This window comes from Cebus imitator, unplaced genomic scaffold (assembly GCF_001604975.1).
Source record: "Cebus imitator isolate Cc_AM_T3 unplaced genomic scaffold, Cebus_imitator-1.0 Scaffold116, whole genome shotgun sequence".
In the NCBI taxonomy this organism is placed as follows: Eukaryota; Metazoa; Chordata; class Mammalia; order Primates; family Cebidae; genus Cebus; species Cebus imitator.
The window spans coordinates 40,849-60,154 of NW_016107431.1; the positions used below are offsets into that span (position 1 = coordinate 40,849).

General features: G+C 35.7%; 1 protein-coding gene across 2 annotated transcripts in view; it reads right to left on the reverse strand.

Moving 5' to 3' along the window:
* Positions 1-19,306, reverse strand: part of MAP3K7 (mitogen-activated protein kinase kinase kinase 7) — a 75,893-nt gene that overhangs the window by 10,148 nt on the left and 46,439 nt on the right. For both annotated transcript variants that reach the window (XM_017538872.2, XM_017538873.2), the window contains one exon: positions 12,257-12,321. In XM_017538872.2, the coding sequence (XP_017394361.1) occupies positions 12,257-12,321 (65 nt within the window). The remainder of the gene's footprint in view (positions 1-12,256; positions 12,322-19,306) is intronic.

Genomic DNA, 19,306 nt, shown 5'->3' on the forward strand with positions numbered 1-19,306 from the left:
TTAAAAGGCAAAGAACATACTTAGAGATCCCCAAAAAAACTCTTGTAAACAACAAAATATATCCTCTCTTATATATATGTAAAAATTTATATGCACTCACACATGGTACCTCTTAAAAACTGATGAATTCGCAAGAAACTAAGAAATACTCTGAGATTAGAAACAAAACAAGATCAGGAAACCAGCAAGTGCTTAAGCTGACAGCCCTGGGAATTTCAACTGAAACATCAATGGCCTAGACCTACTGTTTTCACAGCCTGCTGCACTCAGAGGAATGGACCATAAAGGCTTGGGCCTTTGTAGGATGGAAGTAAGACTGAAGAAATCTCTGCTTAAAGCTAACTCAGCAAAGGCTTCACTCTCAGAGAAAAGGTCACACAACTAGGAAAAAAAAATCTGTTCTACAAAAGCAGATAGCAAATCAATTTGTCTCTCTTGGGTTAGTGGCTCTGGGTGGAAGGGAGAAATGTATTAACTGTGGATCCACAAAAAATTCCCAGATTGGATGCAGGTTACAACAAATTCCAACCACAACAAATCCCAAGCATAAGAAATAGGAGGAAGCTCAGAAACAGTTCAACATAGAACGTATACATTCAAATTCTAGGAAACAATAGGAGACAGAAAAGGCAGCCAGAAGAAAGCAGAACAATGTCTTCAAGGTACTGAAATAAAATAACTGCCAGTCTAGAATTGTCTAGCCAACAAAATTTGAAGAACGAGGCCAAAATAACATTCTTAGATGGGCAAAAACTGAGTTTCCTTTCCATACATTCTTACCACAGAAATTTTTCCAGCATGTATTTTTGGAAGAATAAAAATTTTACTTGATGGAAGGATCAAGATGGAATAAAGAATAGTGATAAATAGGGAAATAAATCTACATACTGAAAATATGCAGTGATGGAAACAGTAAATTTATAGAACTACCAAACAAACAAGATGGTACCAAAATTATAAATAACAATAGCATAAGCATGAAGAGCACTGATTTTAAAATCCTTGTATTGTTCAGGATGAGGGTACAGATCTTTACTAGGTTGGGCATGAATGTTAAAATTTAAAAGGCATTTATTAGAGTAGTAATATATAACTCCCAAACCAGAAATAAAACAATAGAATGGGAAATTTATCCAATTCAAAAGAAAGCTGGACAGGAAAGAGAAAGGAAAGCATGAGAGCAAACTTGTCAGTAACTACAATAAACGTAAAAGGATTAAACTCTCTAGTTATTTTTTAAAAATCAGATTGTCAGGCTGAATTAAATACAATTTATAAGAGACATATCTAATTCACAGAGAGAGAGAAAACAGAAAGCTAAAGGATAAAAAAAGATAACCAGGCAAAAACTACCCAATATGAAGTATCTATATTAATATTAGAGGGAATATGTTTTAGAGTCCAAAAAATTACCAGAGAAAAGGATATTATAAGTGGTTGAATTCAGAATACAACAATTCAAAATTTATTTTTTAATTTTTTAATTTTTTTTTTTGTAGACATGGCCCTTACTAAGTTCACCAGGCTTCTCTCAACCTCCTAGCCCCAAGTAAACCTCTTGCCTCAGTTTCTCAAAATGCAGGGATTATAGGCATGAGCCACTGTGCCTGGCCTATGATTCAAAATTTATATACTGTACATACAAATAGATAAATCAAACTCCTGGGCTCAAGTGATCCTCCCATCTCAGCCTCCCAGCAGCTGGGACTAGAGGCATACACCACTGTGCCCAGCTAATTTTGAATTTTTTTTGTAGTGCCATGGTCTTGCCATGTTCTGAGGCTGGTCTTGACTTCCTGGCCTCAAGTGATCTCCCTCCTCAGCTTCCCAAAGCACTGGGATTGCAGGCATAAGCTACTGTGCCTGGCCAACAATTCAAAATTTATATGCTGTACAATATAAATAGATAAACTAAAAAAACTCAAGGATGCATCCTCAAACTCGTGGGCTCAAGTGATCCTCCTGCCTTAGCCTCCTAAGTAGCTGGAACTACAGTTGGATGCCATTGCACTTGGCTAATTTCTAAATTTTTTGTAGAGATGGGATATCGCTACATTGTCCAGGCTGGTTGTGATCTACTGGCTTCAATCTTCCCCATGGCCTCCCAAAGTGCTGGGATTATAGGTGTGAGCACTTGTGCCTAGCCCTGCACTAAGATATTTTAATATTCCTCTGTAAATTATATAAAAGGATTCAAAAAAACAAAACACATACACAGTAAAACTTGAACTCCATAAAACACAAGTGAAATGCCAGATAGAGGTGAAGGGGGGAGGAAGGTAGCAAATTACACTGCCATGTGTGTACCTATGCAACAATCTTGCATGTTCTTCGTATGTACCCCAAAACCTAAAATGCAATTAAAAAAAAAAAAAAAACCCACAAGCGTGATCTAAACATAAGTGACTTTATGCCTAGCAAATGAAGAATATACCTTCTTTTTAAGCATTCATGGGACACTGATGAAAACTGATTATGTACTAAGCTGTAAGCAAATCTCCAAAAAGTTAAAAAAATTCAATATCATATAAACTATAATTTTATTATTTTTTTGTACTGATTTCAAAACCTTTAAAAATCTTTTGTCTTGAAAAACACTTCTAAATAACTCATTGGTCAAAGAAAAAAGAGAAGAGGAACATTAGAAAATGCCTTGAACCGAATTTTAACATGAATCATGCTAACACCTGGTGATGTAACTAAAAGAGCACCCAAAGGAAAATATTTATTTCTAAATACATATGTGAAAGAACCAGAAGCACTGACAGTTTATAAGCAAGGGATCTAACTTAGTTAAAATAATTTGCCTCTCAAAATGAAGATAGTATTTTAAAATCAGAGACAATACTATAAAAATGAACAAATTCTTAAGAAAATAAATTTCAAAAATTCCTATACATTATAGAAAACACCAAGCACAGAGGGTTTTATAGATAATTCTATCAAATATTCAAGAAAAGGATTTTTCCAATCTTAAATTATCCTAAAAAAAGGAAGAAGAAACTTTCTGACTCATTCTGTGAAGGCAGTAAAACTTGTCCAAAATATAAGGACAGTGTGAGAAAGAAACTGAACCTCACTTATAAAAATAGACACAAAAGTCAAAATTCCTAAAAATTATATTAGCAAATATAATGTGGCAGTGGAGAAGCAATAAAAATCATTTAAAAAGTTTATCCAACTTTTCAAATGACTGCACAGGTCACTTATTTGACATTAGGATATTCCATTAATACAATTCATCACATCGATGGATTAAAGGAGAAAACCTCAACAGACACAGAAAAAGCGTTTGACAAAATTTAACATCTAGTTATAAAAAGTACACTTAACAAACTTAAATTCCATGTATGAAAAGAGAATTATTTATTTATTTATTCATTTATTCATTCATTCATTTATTTATTTTGACACGGGGTCTTGTTCTGTTGCCCAGGCTGGTATGCAATGTCACAAACACAGCTCACTGCAGCCTTGACCTCCTGAGCTCAAGTAATCCTCCCACCTCAGCCTCCTGAGTAGCTGGAACCACAGGCTCATGGCACCATGCACAGCTAATTTAAAAAAATATTTGCGTAGAGACGGGGTCTCGCCCATGCTGCGCAGGCTGGTCTCCAAATCCTGGGCTCAGGCGATCCTCCCGCCTCAGCCTCCCAAAGTGCTGGGATTACTGGTGTGAGCCACTGTGCCCAGTGGGAATAGAATTTCTTAATCAGATAAAAGTTATTTATGATGTCTAGAAACATGATATATGACAGAACTTGGCCCTGAGGGCTGGTGGGAGAATGACAGCGAAGGCCACAGGTAAGGAACACATAGGACCAACCCTCACTGGGATTGCTAATGTTCCATTCCTTAAGTTGGGTGGTGGAACCATGAGTGTTCATTTTATTATTTTTATAACTTACACATTATCTATGTATTCTTGTCTACATATTAACATTTCATATGTTAAAAATTTTCAAAGGATACAGAAACTAAAATGAATTCCATAAAGACTTTTTAAAAAAACACCCTTTTTTCTTGATGTGCTACTGAGTACCAAAGAGGAGACTAAAAAAAGGACATGGAATTATAGAAAATAAAACATGGAAAAAAATTTCATGAAGAATCTTATGTCTAGCTTTAACATATATACAAACACTCAAATTCAAGACTGCATGTAAAATGAAATGCAATACAAAAGTATCCTTGAGTAGAATTTATTGCATATGAGTTTTAATTATGCTGTAATGTATGCTTTAGATCACTTCAACCTCTCTTTATCTGGAGAGGGGTTGGGGCTGGGTTGAGAATGTGATGAGAAGTGTTCCATACAGTGCTAAAATTCTATGATTTTAGGCCCTGAAAACCCATAATAGATACAGGCTAATAAACAGTGAGAGGTACGTTGTTTTCCTCCCATTTCTGTTTTATTTAAAATAAAAGATTTTTAACTTTTATGGTTACATAGTAGGTATATATTTTTGGGCACATGAGATGTTTTGACATAGGCATGCAATGCATAATAATCATATCATGGAAAATGGGATATCCATCCCCTCAAGCATGTATCCTTTGTGTTACAAACAATCTAATTATACTTTTAGTGAAAGGTACTTTCATAACAACTTCAGAGAAAAAAAATCATAAAATAGCTTTGAGGGAAAACTGATGAAATAATAACTTTCATCTTGGTTACCCACTGAAATTGCTTCAGAAATTCCAAAAAGCTTTTCTACAGCGTAACCAATTTTTAACTCCACACAAGATTACTCATTCTGTTCTGTTCTTCTCTTTGTTAATCCTTCTCTACCCTGTAAGGCCTAGCTCAGGTTTCCTTCTACATTATGTGGTCATTCTTGCCACTTCTTTGGTTGTTTGTGCACAAGGCCAGACCCTGTGTTTGCCGACAAGGAGTGCCTGAGTGTACTGCAGGCCAAATGTTCATTTACTGACTGTTACTGAATCAATTCTGAAATTCTCACTCTGGCATTCATGACTCTTCATTGACAGGTTTACCATGCTCATCCGGATTTTCTCTCCTCCTACAATTCCTCATGCCTCTGTTTCCCTTGCAGTTTTTTAATCCTGACCTTGTATTTACCCAAAGATAATATGGTGTGGGGCACAGGGCAAGTATAAAACTAAACCAGCTAAAATTACTGCTTTTGTAGTTCAAAACTCAGGAACTTCACATGTTTCAGTCTAATACTTTGGAGACCTGGGGTTATGTCTCCACTCTGCCACTTATAGCTGTGTGAACTTGTGTAAATAACTCAGCCTCTCTGAGACTTAGGTTTCTCATGAATAAAGTGTGAATGAGAAAAAGTAGTAAGAAGTTGGCTGTTGGAGACAAGACAGCCCACAGTTTGATTGTGCTCTGCCATTTCTAACTAGTGCAGCTTTAGGTGACTTATTTAACCTCTAAGACTCAATAGGAAAATAAGAACAGTATTGCCTATCTCATCAGATTATAAAAATTGAGTGAAATGATGTATATGAAATGTCTTGACACAAGATTTTTTTCTTCTTTGAATTTTGGTTGTATAGTCAGTTACTACTTCAACTGGTGTCTGAAATTCTTTTATATTACTCTCAAAGTTTTGATTTCTCTTCAAAAGTATTATAACTTCTTAAGAGACCATGTGTACTTTTATATTGCACTTCCCAGGATCTGGGAAATGGCTGAATATATAATAACCACATAATAGATACTCATTGAATAAAATGACAACACAAGCTATTGGTACTCAGATACAAGATTGGTGCTTAAGCTTACCTTCCTTTAGTATATAATAACAACAACAACACATACCAAAGAAAACCAGTGATGAAATGTTTAACTCTTACTTTTAGGATAATTTTACCCTTGATAAACCAAGTATAGATATTATGAAATTATTTCTGAGTCTTTTTAAGTTTTGACTGAAAGCAAGTACATGAATTTGTCCATAGTTATAATTGCTATTGTAAATCAAAAGCATTTTTTCTTAAAAGTGGTGGCAGACCAGGGTTTCAGAGTCAGTATAATGCTAACCACATTTTAAAAAGAAAAACAGGTATGTTTGTGACAGGTGAGAATCAAGATCAGTTGTGAGAAATAAACAAGATATGATAGAAGTAATAATTAGGTTTTCAAAATATAAGAATGGATTTTGTATATTAAAGAAAGAGGTCACTGATCATGTAAAATATTAAATAAGTTGGACCTAATACGAATTTTATAGTACTCCTTAAGTTTAAATTTTTCGCAAAATGATTCTTTGCTACATGTTTCTTTTCACCTTCTACTTTCCAAGAAACTCTTAGTGCCTCCTGTGCATGCTTGTTTGTCCCATTTATAATTTCCAACAGCTATGAAACTAAGAAATGTAAGATTCACACTTTTAGTTCAGGTTTCAAAACTGTCTTTAGACCAGCATAGAGTTAGATTTAAATCCATAAACTAATAAATAAATAAATCTTTATATTTTAAGAAATGTGTATCTCAATAAATAACAATATGGTAATATGTTTGTATAAAAAAACTAAGGAAATATTTAAAAACAAAGCATAACTGTATTTTCTGAATATGGAATAATACAAGGCAAATAAGAGGAACAGGTAATGTTTGACAATTAACCAAAAAAACCTCACACTAGTCTTGTGGTTAAATTTATGTTACTGCTGGTAACCAACTACTGAAGAAGTTTTTATAGTAGCTATTTTTTAAAATCACTGGTAAAGTTCTGAGAGCCACAAATGCTCTCAAACCATTAAAACTCTTTTAAGTTGGTCCCTCCTTTAAGACATTTGTAATTACTTATTCTATTCCTGCATTAGCTGCACAGTTTAAGAGATATAGGCAAACTTGACTTACCAAAAGGATTGGATATGAAAGTGGTTACAAGAATACAGAAATGTGACACAGCAATTTAAAGCAGCAGATAAATACTAAGCCATATTTAAACCGCAGGTGCAGATTACCACCAGTAGACATGAACCAGAACTGGCTTTTGATCATAACTTTATCCCTATATTTATAAAAAGGAATTGGAAGTTATTTTACAGACAAAAATAAAGCTCAGCTTTTAATGTCTTACCTGAAAGACTGGGAAAATACTTTTATGAGTCAAGAATTTACGCCCAGCGTTATTATTTAGACTGACATTTAAAAGCTATTTAATACCCTCAGAAATCTTAGTAGCTAAAATTATACAAGCACAAAATAGAGATTAAATGCTGACTTACATGATACTCTTGCTAAAGAAACATCACAATAATATAAATATTTTTAAAATGAGTATAAGTTGGTAATGTGGATTTACATGGGTACTTTATTATAGTAGTCACAGATAATCAAATCTATACATGAAGGTTGTCTTGAAAACATTCTAATCTAAAGGTCTGTAAGCTTGATCTAATTTTGGCTTCACTATAGTTTTTCACAGGGAAATTACAGAATTTTATTATTCTTACATGGTCTTCTACAATAGAAAGGTATCTATTCTCCAGTAGAGGCCAGGCGTGGTGGCTCATGACTGTAATCCTAGCAGCACTTTGGGAGGCTGAGGCAGGCGGATCACTTGAGGCCAGGAGTTCAAGACCAGCCTGGGCAACATGGTGAAACCCTGTCTCTACTAAAAGTACAAAAAAAGTTAGCTGGGTGTGGTGGCACACACCTGTAATTCCAGCTACTCGGGAGGCTGACGTGGAGGGATCACTGCAACCCAGGAGGCAGAGGTTGCAATGAGCTGAGATCACACTACTGCCCTCCAGCCTGGTTGACAGAGCGAGACTCTGTCTTGAGGGAAAAAAAAAAAAAGGTATACTATGAAAAAGGAATTGTTCTTCAAAATTACTATATAAGTTTCTGATTTAGAGTTTAACAGAATATTTATTTACACTAAAGGATGTGCAGGATGAAGATGGACAATAGTAGTATAATAAATCACATCCCTTAAATAAATAATAATGTATATTAACATTACTCAATATGTGGTAAGAGACCTTTAAAGCAAATACTTTCCACAATCCTTGACACACAAGGTTTCCTTACGATGCAGAAAGAATGCTGGCAGATTTTACTTCTTTCCAAGTGCTATTTTCCTTTTATTTCTGGATGGTAAGACACTAACATGAGAGCAAGAAAGTGGTATAAAAAGCCCTGTGAGGCACACTATGGAGAGGCTGGCATACAATAGGGTTCAGTATCTACTGTGTGCCTGGTACTTTCACATTTGTTAAGAACTCTGAGAGGTGGGTGTTATGGTCCCTATTTGCAGATAAGGTTGCTGAAGCTCAGGGAAATTAAGGAACTTGCCCAAAGTCACATATTTGATGTGTAAAAGTAGATTATAAAGTCCATATGGAAATATAATATGTCCACTTCTCTAATCACAATTGTATCATCTTGCAGTCATAATTTTCATTGACTGTAGCCCAAAGAGAATTCTTGAATATAGATCTATACTGAATACAATTCCAGAAAGAGTATTCAGGCATTTATAAGAATGTGTATGGTTTTAGTAAAACACAGAATGGCTCACCCAGGTGTATAAAACATAAATTTGTGCAGTCATCAGTAGAAATTTATTATCAAGATAGGTTAACCTTGCTCAGTGACATAATAACAACTACAATTCATCATCACTTCACAACTATTTACATAATTAACAACAATGCAGACTATCAGAAGCCAAAATACTTAAATGTAAGAGATCTAGGGTTACAATAGCATGCCTTACATCTAGTTTCAAATGCAAGATGGAATGATTAGAGTATAGAGTTTGTGTGCTTTGGAATGGATTCAAAACCTGGTTATAGCAATTACTGGCAGTATAAGGAAGTAAGAGACTTAGGGCAGTTTCTCTCATCCTCAGTTTACCTGGCTGCAAATGAGGTCAAAAAAGTACTAACTTTGCAGGATTAAGATTTTGATAACAGGATTAAGATTTTGATAATGTATACTAAGGGCCTATCTGGCACAAAGTCAGTGCACAATAAATGGAAGCTGTTATTACTGTAGCTCTCTACTTCATTTGTGCATAAGTCTGATCTCTCCAAATGAGGTCCTTGGGGACTAGGCTTTATTGGTATTGACAAAGCCCTCTAGCCAAAGACTGCCAGGAACACATCAATTGTGGAAAGAGTTGGGTCTAATATTTACTGCAGTGAAGGAGAATGCTTATCATGGGGCACCACGGGGTGTCCCAGTAAGACGGTTTTAGAAAATGAATGTTATTATAGGATTTAGGCTTTGGTTGAGCAATTTTGGGGAAACTTTAAGGAATGAGGGGTTCACTCCAGATTGGCTGCTGTCAGAAAGCAAGGGCAATTCCACAGGGAGGGCAGTCCAGAGTGAGGACCAAGCTGTACTTGGTAAAGAAGTAGCAGTCATTCTTAATAGCTGGGAGAGGACAATGTTAGGTATTTTGTGGGTGGCACAGTGACCTTGTTTTCGTCTGTGCTTAGAAAACATTCCAAAGTAGTCTTGTTTTGTCTCCTTTTATCATGGTCTCAGCATTATCTTGTTCAATGTTGGTGTTCTGAGAGATTATGCCCAATAAGACAATAACATGGTATAGCTGTGTTCGTCAGCTGTGGGAGTAAGGCCAGCTTCTAACAACAGTGAGGCCACAGTGTCAAACCAGTTTCTGGATGTCAGGGACTGCTTTTTTCTTTCTCAGTATCTTTTCAAAGCTCTAGGAAGTCATATCTATTGAGTGTTTAAAAACCTTCCTGAATTAGTGACAAACCACGTTTAAAAGTGAGTTGTATGTTGTAAGAATGCAATCTTTTACACCTATACTTGTATCATTACTTTTAATTAAGAAGCTTGCTTCATTTACTATTCCTCTCAAATGGATGGCAGCAGAAAAACAACCAATTTAATTTCAGTTTACAGATGGAAATTCTAAGCGATTTTGCTAAAATTATGTTTTGAGTTAAGAGCCACAGTACAATCAGTTTACTTTCCTCTACAAGTTATTAAATTTTATTAGGAAGTTCTCTCTCTTCTCTGATAATTGCTGTCTCTCAGTGGGCCAGATTCTTTTCTTCATGCATTTCCATGACCAGGAAAAAAAAGCAAGTCTGAGCATCTGCCTAATCACGCTTAGCCAGACTTCAAAAAGGATGACACCTTCGAATTTTGAAAACACATACTGTGAATACTTTTCTTCCTCAAATAAATATTATCTTTGTGAGTAATTAAAAAGATTTAATGGTCACTTACTACATACTTTTTGGGGAGAAATGTTTTCATAGTACATTAGGATTACTATTTGCCACTCTCACGCCACGCTGAACATTGGGCATTTTAAGGTTATAGCACTTAATTTTGAAAGAGTGGATCAGTTTTAAAATGTGGCTACACAATGGTTATGTATCACCTGTTTCAGAACAAGTTTTTTTTTTTTTTTTTTAAATTGCATTTTAGGTTTTGGGGTACATGTGAAGAACATGCAAGACTGTTGCATAGATACACGCATGGCAGTGTCAGAACAAGTTTTACTGCCATATCAAACTCTCCCTCACCCCAAATTTTTCAGAGTGGTCTATGACAATTCACACAAGGGACTGTCTCACAACCATAGTTGACCTCAGTTCCAGTGCTTTACTACCTGAAGGTATTATGAATTAAAAGGATAACAAACAAAATCTCAAATAATGTGGAACTTGTGAAGAAATAAGTAAGACTTGGTATGGGAAGATCAGTCCTGAATTATGGCAACACTTTTATTCTAGGTTCTACACAAAAGCTTTCATACTAGGAGCTGCTCCTGACATGTCTTAGGGCAAGCTCCTCATTCCTAGTCAAACACTTGGCTAGAAGTTCTCATAACTGGAATATCAATGGCAATAGTAAACAGAGTTTAAAAGGCTGAGCTCATCAAGCCTCCAAAGAATCAAAGCAAAGAGGAGATGTCAAACTATTTGTTACTGTATGGGCTGATTAAAACTTTTAAGTATTTGAGGGGGAGAAAAATGGGAAACTTCAGCCAAAAGTTCTGGGGTCTTACAAAAACAGATATACTGAAAAAAAAACTATCATTAAATAATGAAATTGAGATTTAGAGTCACTAGTATCTCAAGACATAATGTGTCTGTATGTATATTTTATATGTGTTTATAGGGATTTAAGTTTGTGAAATAAACATATTTCCAGATATAAATGAAGATCAAAGCTATTCACCACATAAATATTGGAAGTGGGTTTTGTTAAGTTGGTTAAATTGATGGATATAAAAGGTTTTCTTATTAATGACTACAAAGAATCTCCAAAATTTAAAGTACATTATAAAAATGATATAATAAAACATCTTTTTAGGATGACAAGTACTAATACATATTACCATAAATTACATCAAATTGTTTATATGAATGCTAAAATTTTATAGGAATAGGGATCATGATATAATTTCATTACTTAATAATTTAATACTTAATAATTTAATTACCTCCATGCTGCTCTCATAAAATTTATTTTTGTACAGCTGAAAACAAACACTTCATAATCCTCAGTTTACAGAATATATAATAAATTATGTATGTCAAGCATATTAATCTGAATAATACAGAAAAAACAATGACTGAGCTACTTTTATATACCTGGTTGGTTAAAACTCTGCACTAGTCAGTAATAGCTTAAATTATAACACTGTTTGCATCATCTGCAAAGAAGCAGTGATAAAGAGACAATGGGAATTTAGAGGAGGATCCAGAAATATAAACAATGAAACCTCAACAACTGGAATAGAAGCCTTTTGAGAGTTTACACATTTGCTTAGTAAATGTTATCTTAAGGATATTTGACAAAAATATTAATCCAGTGGATATGCCAAGTTAAAAGATGTTAGAGTTCTCCAGGTATGCCAATGCCCTATGTGACCCCAGAGGAGTAGCATCTTATTGGGGAAATGCTTATTAGCCTCATTAGCAAAAAGGAGACACGCTAATGATTCACTTTAAAGGACACTTCAATGATAAATTGTAAAATTGAATACTTGCTTATTAAAACATATATAAAAACCATATAACATATATACAGTGCTAATGAACTATTTACTTTTCCATGGCGTTTAATAAGCCTACTTTCATAAATTGTATTTCAAGTTAAATTAACAATGGCAACTATGTTTTTTTCCCACTAAGTGTTTAAGTTCAGGCGCAATGAACTTCTCTATCACAACTTTAGGTCAACTCATAAAACCAATTTGCAGAGTACATTACAGTTAATTCTTGATTTCTGCCTAGTATTCTTCAAAGACAGAACAGTTGAGTGTTGTCTTACCTGACCAGGTTCTGTTCCAGTTACAGTCAAGTCTTGGACGGATCTACGTCTTGGCTGTCCGTTGCCTTTAAAAAGAAGAAAAAAAGTGAACTACTAAAATCTATTTAAACAGACAATACTGGTGTAATTGCTACAGCAGAAAGTTGGAATTTGTTGCTCCTTGGATCTATACAAAATGTTTGTGGGGAAAAAAAGTGAGTTTATTGCTAAGATTAAAAAAAAAACAGAAGAAGAGGAGAAAGATGTAAAGAAAGGAAGAGAAACAGCTGCAGTATTTTAACTCAAAAGTTGCTGGCCTACCACAGAGTATGTCCTAATACAACAACCACTCCTACCACATGAATAGCTGCTGAATTCTCTTCCACCATCTTCTGTCATGTGTTTAAATAGATGAATGCTTGGGGGCTGGGGCTGATGATGGCATCTATTTCAAGGGCCTTACGTTACAGTTTTTACAGCAAGACAGCTAGCAGGTTGTAAGACACAACTGACTTTAACTGGCAGCAATACCTTGTTCATTTCAGAACCTAAAAGATGCTTAGGCTTAAATTTGTTATACTGAGTCACGCTTACTTAATCCCCATTAGTTTGTGTCAGAATCTAGTAATTTATTATTTGTGAATAACAACTCTTAATTTCCTGCTGGATGTTGATAACTGTCACTCTGTTCTCAAGTATACAGGTTGTTGAAATAGGCTATTTTGTTAACTCTGCTTTAGAAACTTCTATGCTAATAATTAATTAAAAAAATCAATTTATGAAAGAACTCTACACATATGAGTCCTCAGCAAAACAATGAATTGAGCAATAGCTTCACTCAGCACTTTCATTTGGGAATAAGATTGTTTATGCAGTATATTCTAACATGAGAGATCAGCTGTCTAAAAGGAAACAACAAAATACTGAGTAACAGCTGATAAAATACTCAAAATTCTTTTGACTCTGAAAGCTGTATTATCTAATTTCTCAACTGGTGGGCAACACTTAGAACATGTACTCAGTCTAATAGTAGTTTTTTGATTAGTAGACAGAATTCATTCTTAAAATTTTTGATTTCCAGAATCTTTTTAAAACCAATCAGCAATATAATTTAGTGCCTTAACCCACATGGCCCCATTATTATGCTGCAGATAAACTAAGAGGACCTAACAATGGAATAAGAATGTTTAACACAGTAATATATGTGGGGAATATAAAAACTCAAATTTGTAACTCCTCTTGCAAATAAATGTAAGACATCATCACTTTTTTCCTTTTTAAGCTATGTTTTAGAATTCTTTGCATAATTTGAATTCAAATTTACTTCAAATTTTATTTTATTCCAAAAGTTTCAACTTTTCATTACAAATTAAAACAACAAACTGTGCATTTATTGAAACTAGATTACTTTTATGAATACTTTCAACTACCCCTGTTTCCCCAGGGCAAAAAGGATCCCTACAACCATGACTAATAAGCAATTTTAGGCACATTTCATTCAACACACTCATTCTAAAATTAGCGGTGATGAGACAGGCTTGTAAAAGTGTCTGGAATTCTCTCTTCAGATTAGCAACACAGCAACATTTGTGAATCTGAGGAACCACCCAACACGTGTCTATAAACCACTACATCACCATTGCAATAACAACAAAAACTGGACTCAAATTTAGGTGGAAGGACAGGAGAAAAGGGAAGTAAAAACTTTTAAGGAAGGTAAGGTAAAGAAGAGCTGACAGTTAACAAATGCTGTAAAATGAGAAATCTTTAAGCTACTGCATGAGTCAAAGCAAGCAATATTAGGCAATGCATTTTAATTAGCACAACCACGGCAGAAACCATCTGGCAAATAGTTCAGACAAAGCAAAACAGGATTGCAATCAACAAATACTTGTTGCTCCAATATTAAATTTAAGTCATAATTTAGAAATATGAATATAAGAAAAATCAACCTCCTATTACTTCAAATGAAAATTACTGGGTGTGTTCTCAGTAAATTTGAAATGATTCTGAATTTTTTTGCAACTGAATACTAACTTAGACATTCACTTATTTTACATTTTTTGGTGCTTTGATATGTACATACCTATATTATACATGGTAGTGTAAATGAAAAAGTAGTAGAAATGAGGACAACATGATGTAAACAGATGCCTGATCAAGGAATCTGAAACCTGCATATGCTATCCTGAGTATTTCTTTCTGTAATGAATTCTGGAACATTCATGTCTTATAATAGAGAACAAATTACACTTTTTAGAATAACTTCTAAGAATACATCACACTGCCAGTGCATACTAAATCTGCACTCCTGCCTCCTGCAAAGAGAAAGCAACTTAGAGGGCAGTTCTGTTCTTTTCACAGTAATGTCATAAAGACAGAACCCACCTCTTCAAAAAAGCTGCTCTTTTAAGTACAACTGATTTCCTGAGCTGGTATTTAAAAGCCATCCCGGAGTTATCCCAGAGACAACTGGCTTAGGTCCCAGACAGCTACTCCTATAATTTTTCTTATCAGTTAAGTTCATAGTTTTTCTTGACTCACATTATTATTTTTCTACTTTTAAACTTCCTGAAGACTATCTTCATGTAAAAATCAACACATTTTCCTGGAGACCTCTCTTAGCCTAAATGTTAGAAATTTTGCGATTTGCAAGTTTTGAATATTATAAATTATGGGACACTGTTCTCTTCATGTGTAAAATACCCAAGATTTTAAAAATTGCATAGCATGATACAGTATTACATTACTGCTTCATGGTAAACTGAACATGTAATTTTAAAATATATTTTCTCATTTAGGCTGCCAAAGTTTCATATTCTTATACTAATTTCAACAAATTCTGGTTCTTTCACTGGAAAGGCCCATCAGGTGGTTTATTTTCTTTCCAATAAATCAGCTTTATTAGGTTAGAGCTGAATTTTTTAGATTACAAAAAGTGATCTTGGTAGACTATGCAATATGGCAGAAGGCCACCTAAATATTCATTATAAAGTCAGATTAACTTTCCTATTTAATTTGCCAAAAATACAGAATTTAATTGAAAGTGAGTATACACAGAAACTAGTATAGTACATCTTAATATAGTACCCCTTAGCCCCAGGATCCCTATCAAAGGCTTACAACTGCTAATGACACTATCTGTGCTAGGTAAGAACTTGCCAGATCTAGAAACACTCAATTCTTTATCTCATTGCCTCTTCATATTGGTGTGGCAGTAGTTTAGGGGAAATATTTAATAATTTACATGCTTCCAGTTAAAGAAAGGTTTACAAACATTAGTTATCAACCAGCTCTTCAACCAAAAACAGTATTAAAAAGTGATATTTTCATCCTGTTGGAGAAAGCAAAATCATGCTCAGGTATGCTTGAAAAGTATCTCTGCCTCTAGTTGTTTAAGTATTCTGTGAAGCCCTCCCCGCCTAGGTAATCTATTTGCCAATACCTGACATTTGAAACTTCTGAAGGAGGGCAACAACATACAAGTATCAGATGCCTAACTACCCATCTATTTTTCTGTTAAATAGTTTGGGCCTTTCTTCATTCTACTTATTCCAATTTACTACTTATCATACTCTTAGTAAAAAATCTGTGTACAATAGAGCTAAACGTCCTTGACTGAAAAGCGAATATGCATTAAGTTTTTTTCAGTTAAGAGATCTAAATGTGGCTGAAATCATAAGGACACCTAGGTTATTTTTTAGCTTTAAGAAAGATATTACAAACAATAAATATCAATTAAGTTCAGGCTCTTCAGGAAACAAGGCAAAAATCGTATACATTTTAGTAAGATCTGACTCAAAAACATTTGTATATTCAATCTTCTTTTTCATATCCTTAAAAACAGTATGTGAATCCTCTTTGGTCAAGGCATTTTATTGCTCTCGAATGTTATGCCATATTATTTTAGGCTTAGAAATAACAAAAGGTATACTAAAGCAACACTGTTCAAGGTTGTCAAATTGAAGCACTTCAAGGCAATGCTCATCTACAGAATGGATTATTTTCAAGTACTTAAAATGATATCAAGCATTATAATCTAATCTGAACTAAGAAGCAATTCAGAATTATCTATGATGATATAATGGCATTAAAAACTTAATTTAGAAAACATTACTTTTGCATGTCACATTTGGAAAACTCATTTCACTTTATAAAAGAAATCAAGTGGGTAAAACTATGTACAACAAATTTTATATCAGAGTAAAAGTGCAGAAGACTAATGTTTAATTAAATCTTTTATAGGAGATAAGTATATATGCATGTGACAGTATTTCTTCCCTAGATTTTAGAATGCATTATAATCATTGTTGATTTCCTTAAATGCTATAACTACTCACACAAAAAGACTGCAGAGCAGAACTGTCTATCTTCCATTGTTGATGCTACAAGCATGAAAAAAATTCACTTTATTATTATCTTACTCTACAGGTAAAACTGGAAAAGCTTGTTCTTCTTTTTTTGTAATATTTAGACATTCTACCTGTTCCTCTTTCACATTTGGATTTTTTTTTTTTTTTTTTTTTTTGTTTTCACTTTGTCATCTGGGCTGGAGTGCAGTGGTGCAATCTTGGCTCACTGCAACCTCTGCATCCTAGATTCAAGCAATTCTTCTGCCTCAGCCTCCTGAGTAGCTGGGATTGACATTTGGATTTTTAAAAGAAATGTAAAATTTAGGTATTATTCTAACATCAGATGAACTGCATTTGAATGTATTATATAGTTTCACAATCACAATAATCTATTTCATTTGTGTATTTGAGATGAAGGTGGGTGAAAAATAGATTCTTGGATGCTTGAATAGTGACAAAAACAAAATATGGGAGAAAGTAAAGAAAATTCAAGCAAAACAAAAATCTGTGTTCTTACTGCCCTTACTAAATCCTATAACGAAAAAAATCTGGAAAAACTTCAAGCATCCAATAATCTGCCACCCTTTCCTTATTCTTCAAATGTAAGTGTAACAAATTAGATGTACTGGGTGAAAGGAGAAAGGATATGCTTATTTATATGCTTATTTAAACTCAAGTTTTAATAAAAAACATTTAAGAAAATCTATTTCTTTTCTCAAAGTCCTGTCCAACTTATCAGCATGCAAATGTATTAAAAAATATAGATCTGGTCTTCTTTCACCTATCCTGGTAGCCACTGATGGTTTTTGAAGTTGTATTGAAATTCTCTAAGAAAAATCTGACTGACTCTGATCCCAGGGCACAAGATGGCCGAGTAGGAGCAGCTCTGGATTGCAGCTCCCAGCAAGAGTGCAGAGGGTGGGTGGCTGCTGCATTTCCAGATGGATTTTTATTGCCCACAGACCAGGAGATTCCCGGGTGCAGGGGCCCCACGGGTCTCCAGCGCAGCTGTTTCAGCCAGTGCGGCCGTTTCAGTCGGTGCAGCGGGTCTCTGCACAAAAAACACGGGTCCGGGTGCCATTTCAGCTGGCAACTGGAGCGCCTGGGAGACAGAGTTGCCTGTTCAACTGATAAAAAGGGGACTGAAATAGGGAGTCAGGCCAGGCGATTCCTGGGTGAAAAAGTGCCACGAGTTTCCAGCGTGGCTGTTTCAGCCAGCCCAGTGGATCGCCAACCAAAATCTCACACAAATACGGGCGACTTTTCAACTAGCAACTGCAACGCCTGGGAGACAGATTGCCCATTTAACTGGAAAAAATGGGGACTGAAACAGGGAGCCAGGCCAGGAGATTCCCAGGCAAAAAAATGCCAGGAGCCCCCAGTGCAGCTATTTCAGCTGGTGCAGCAGGTCCTCACACAAGAACTCACACAAATCCTGGCACCATTTCAACTGGTGACTGGAAAGCCTGGGAGAACAGAGTAGCCCGTTTAACTGAAAAAGAAGGGGTCTGAGGTAGGGAGCCAGGTGATCAGGCATGGCCGGTCCCACCCACACAAAGAGAAGCAATCTGAAATGCTCTGGATAGAGAGTTTCCCAGCAAGCACAGCTGAAGCCGGGATGGTCCAGCTCTGTGGGGGAGGGGCGTCTACCATTACCTAGGCAGCCCGCCACTGCCGAGGCAGTCTGCCATTACAGTGGTGTGCCGCAATTGCTGAGGCAGTTGTAACTATACCCCTATAAACAGGACTGCAGGGAAGTTCACAGAGCAGGTGGGCGGAGCCCACAGCAGCTCAGCAATGCCTCTGCTGGCAGACTGTGACTAGGCTGCCTCCTCGCTGGGAAGGGCACCCCTGAAAAAAGACAGCTGCAAGACAGAAACTTAGAAATAAAGCCCTACCTTCCTGGGACAGAGCACCTGGGGAAAAAAAGGCTGTTATGAGTTCTGCTGCAGCAGACTTAAACATACCTGCCCAGCAGCTCTGAATGGAACAACAGAGCTCAAAGGTTAGCACTTGAGCTCCTATAAAGGACAGACTGTCTCTTCAAGCAGCTCCCTGACCCCCATATATACAAAGAGTCACCTAGCTCAGACTGACATCTGGCAGGTACCTTTCTGGGACAAGATAGCAGAAGAAGAAACTGGCAGCAACCCTTATGTTGTGCAGCCGCTGCAGGTCAGCCCCAGGCAAACAGGGTCTGGAGTGGACCTCCAGCAGTCCTACAGCAGAGGAGCCTGAATGTTAGAAGGAAAACTAAGAAACAGAAAGAAGTAACTTCATCATCAACAAACAGGATGTCCACTCAGAGACCCCATCTGAAAGTTACCAACTACAAAGACCACAGGTAAATAAATCCAAGAAGATGGGAAGAAACCAGTGCAAAATGGATGAAAACACCCAAAACCAGAACACCTGGCCTCCTCCAAGAGATCACAACTCCTCACCAGTACGGGAACAAGGCTGGATGAAGAATGAGTCTGGTGAATTGACAGAAACAGGCTTCAGAGGGTGGGTAATAAGAAACGTCTCTGAGCTAAAAGAACATGTTCTAATCCAATGCAAAGAAACTAAGAACCTTGAAAAAAGGTTTGAAGAAATGCTAACGAGAATAAACAGGTTAGAGAAGAATATAAACCACTTGATGGAGCTGTAAAATGCAGCACAAGAAATTCGTGAAGCATACACAAGTTTCAGTAGACCAACTGACCAAGCAGAAGGA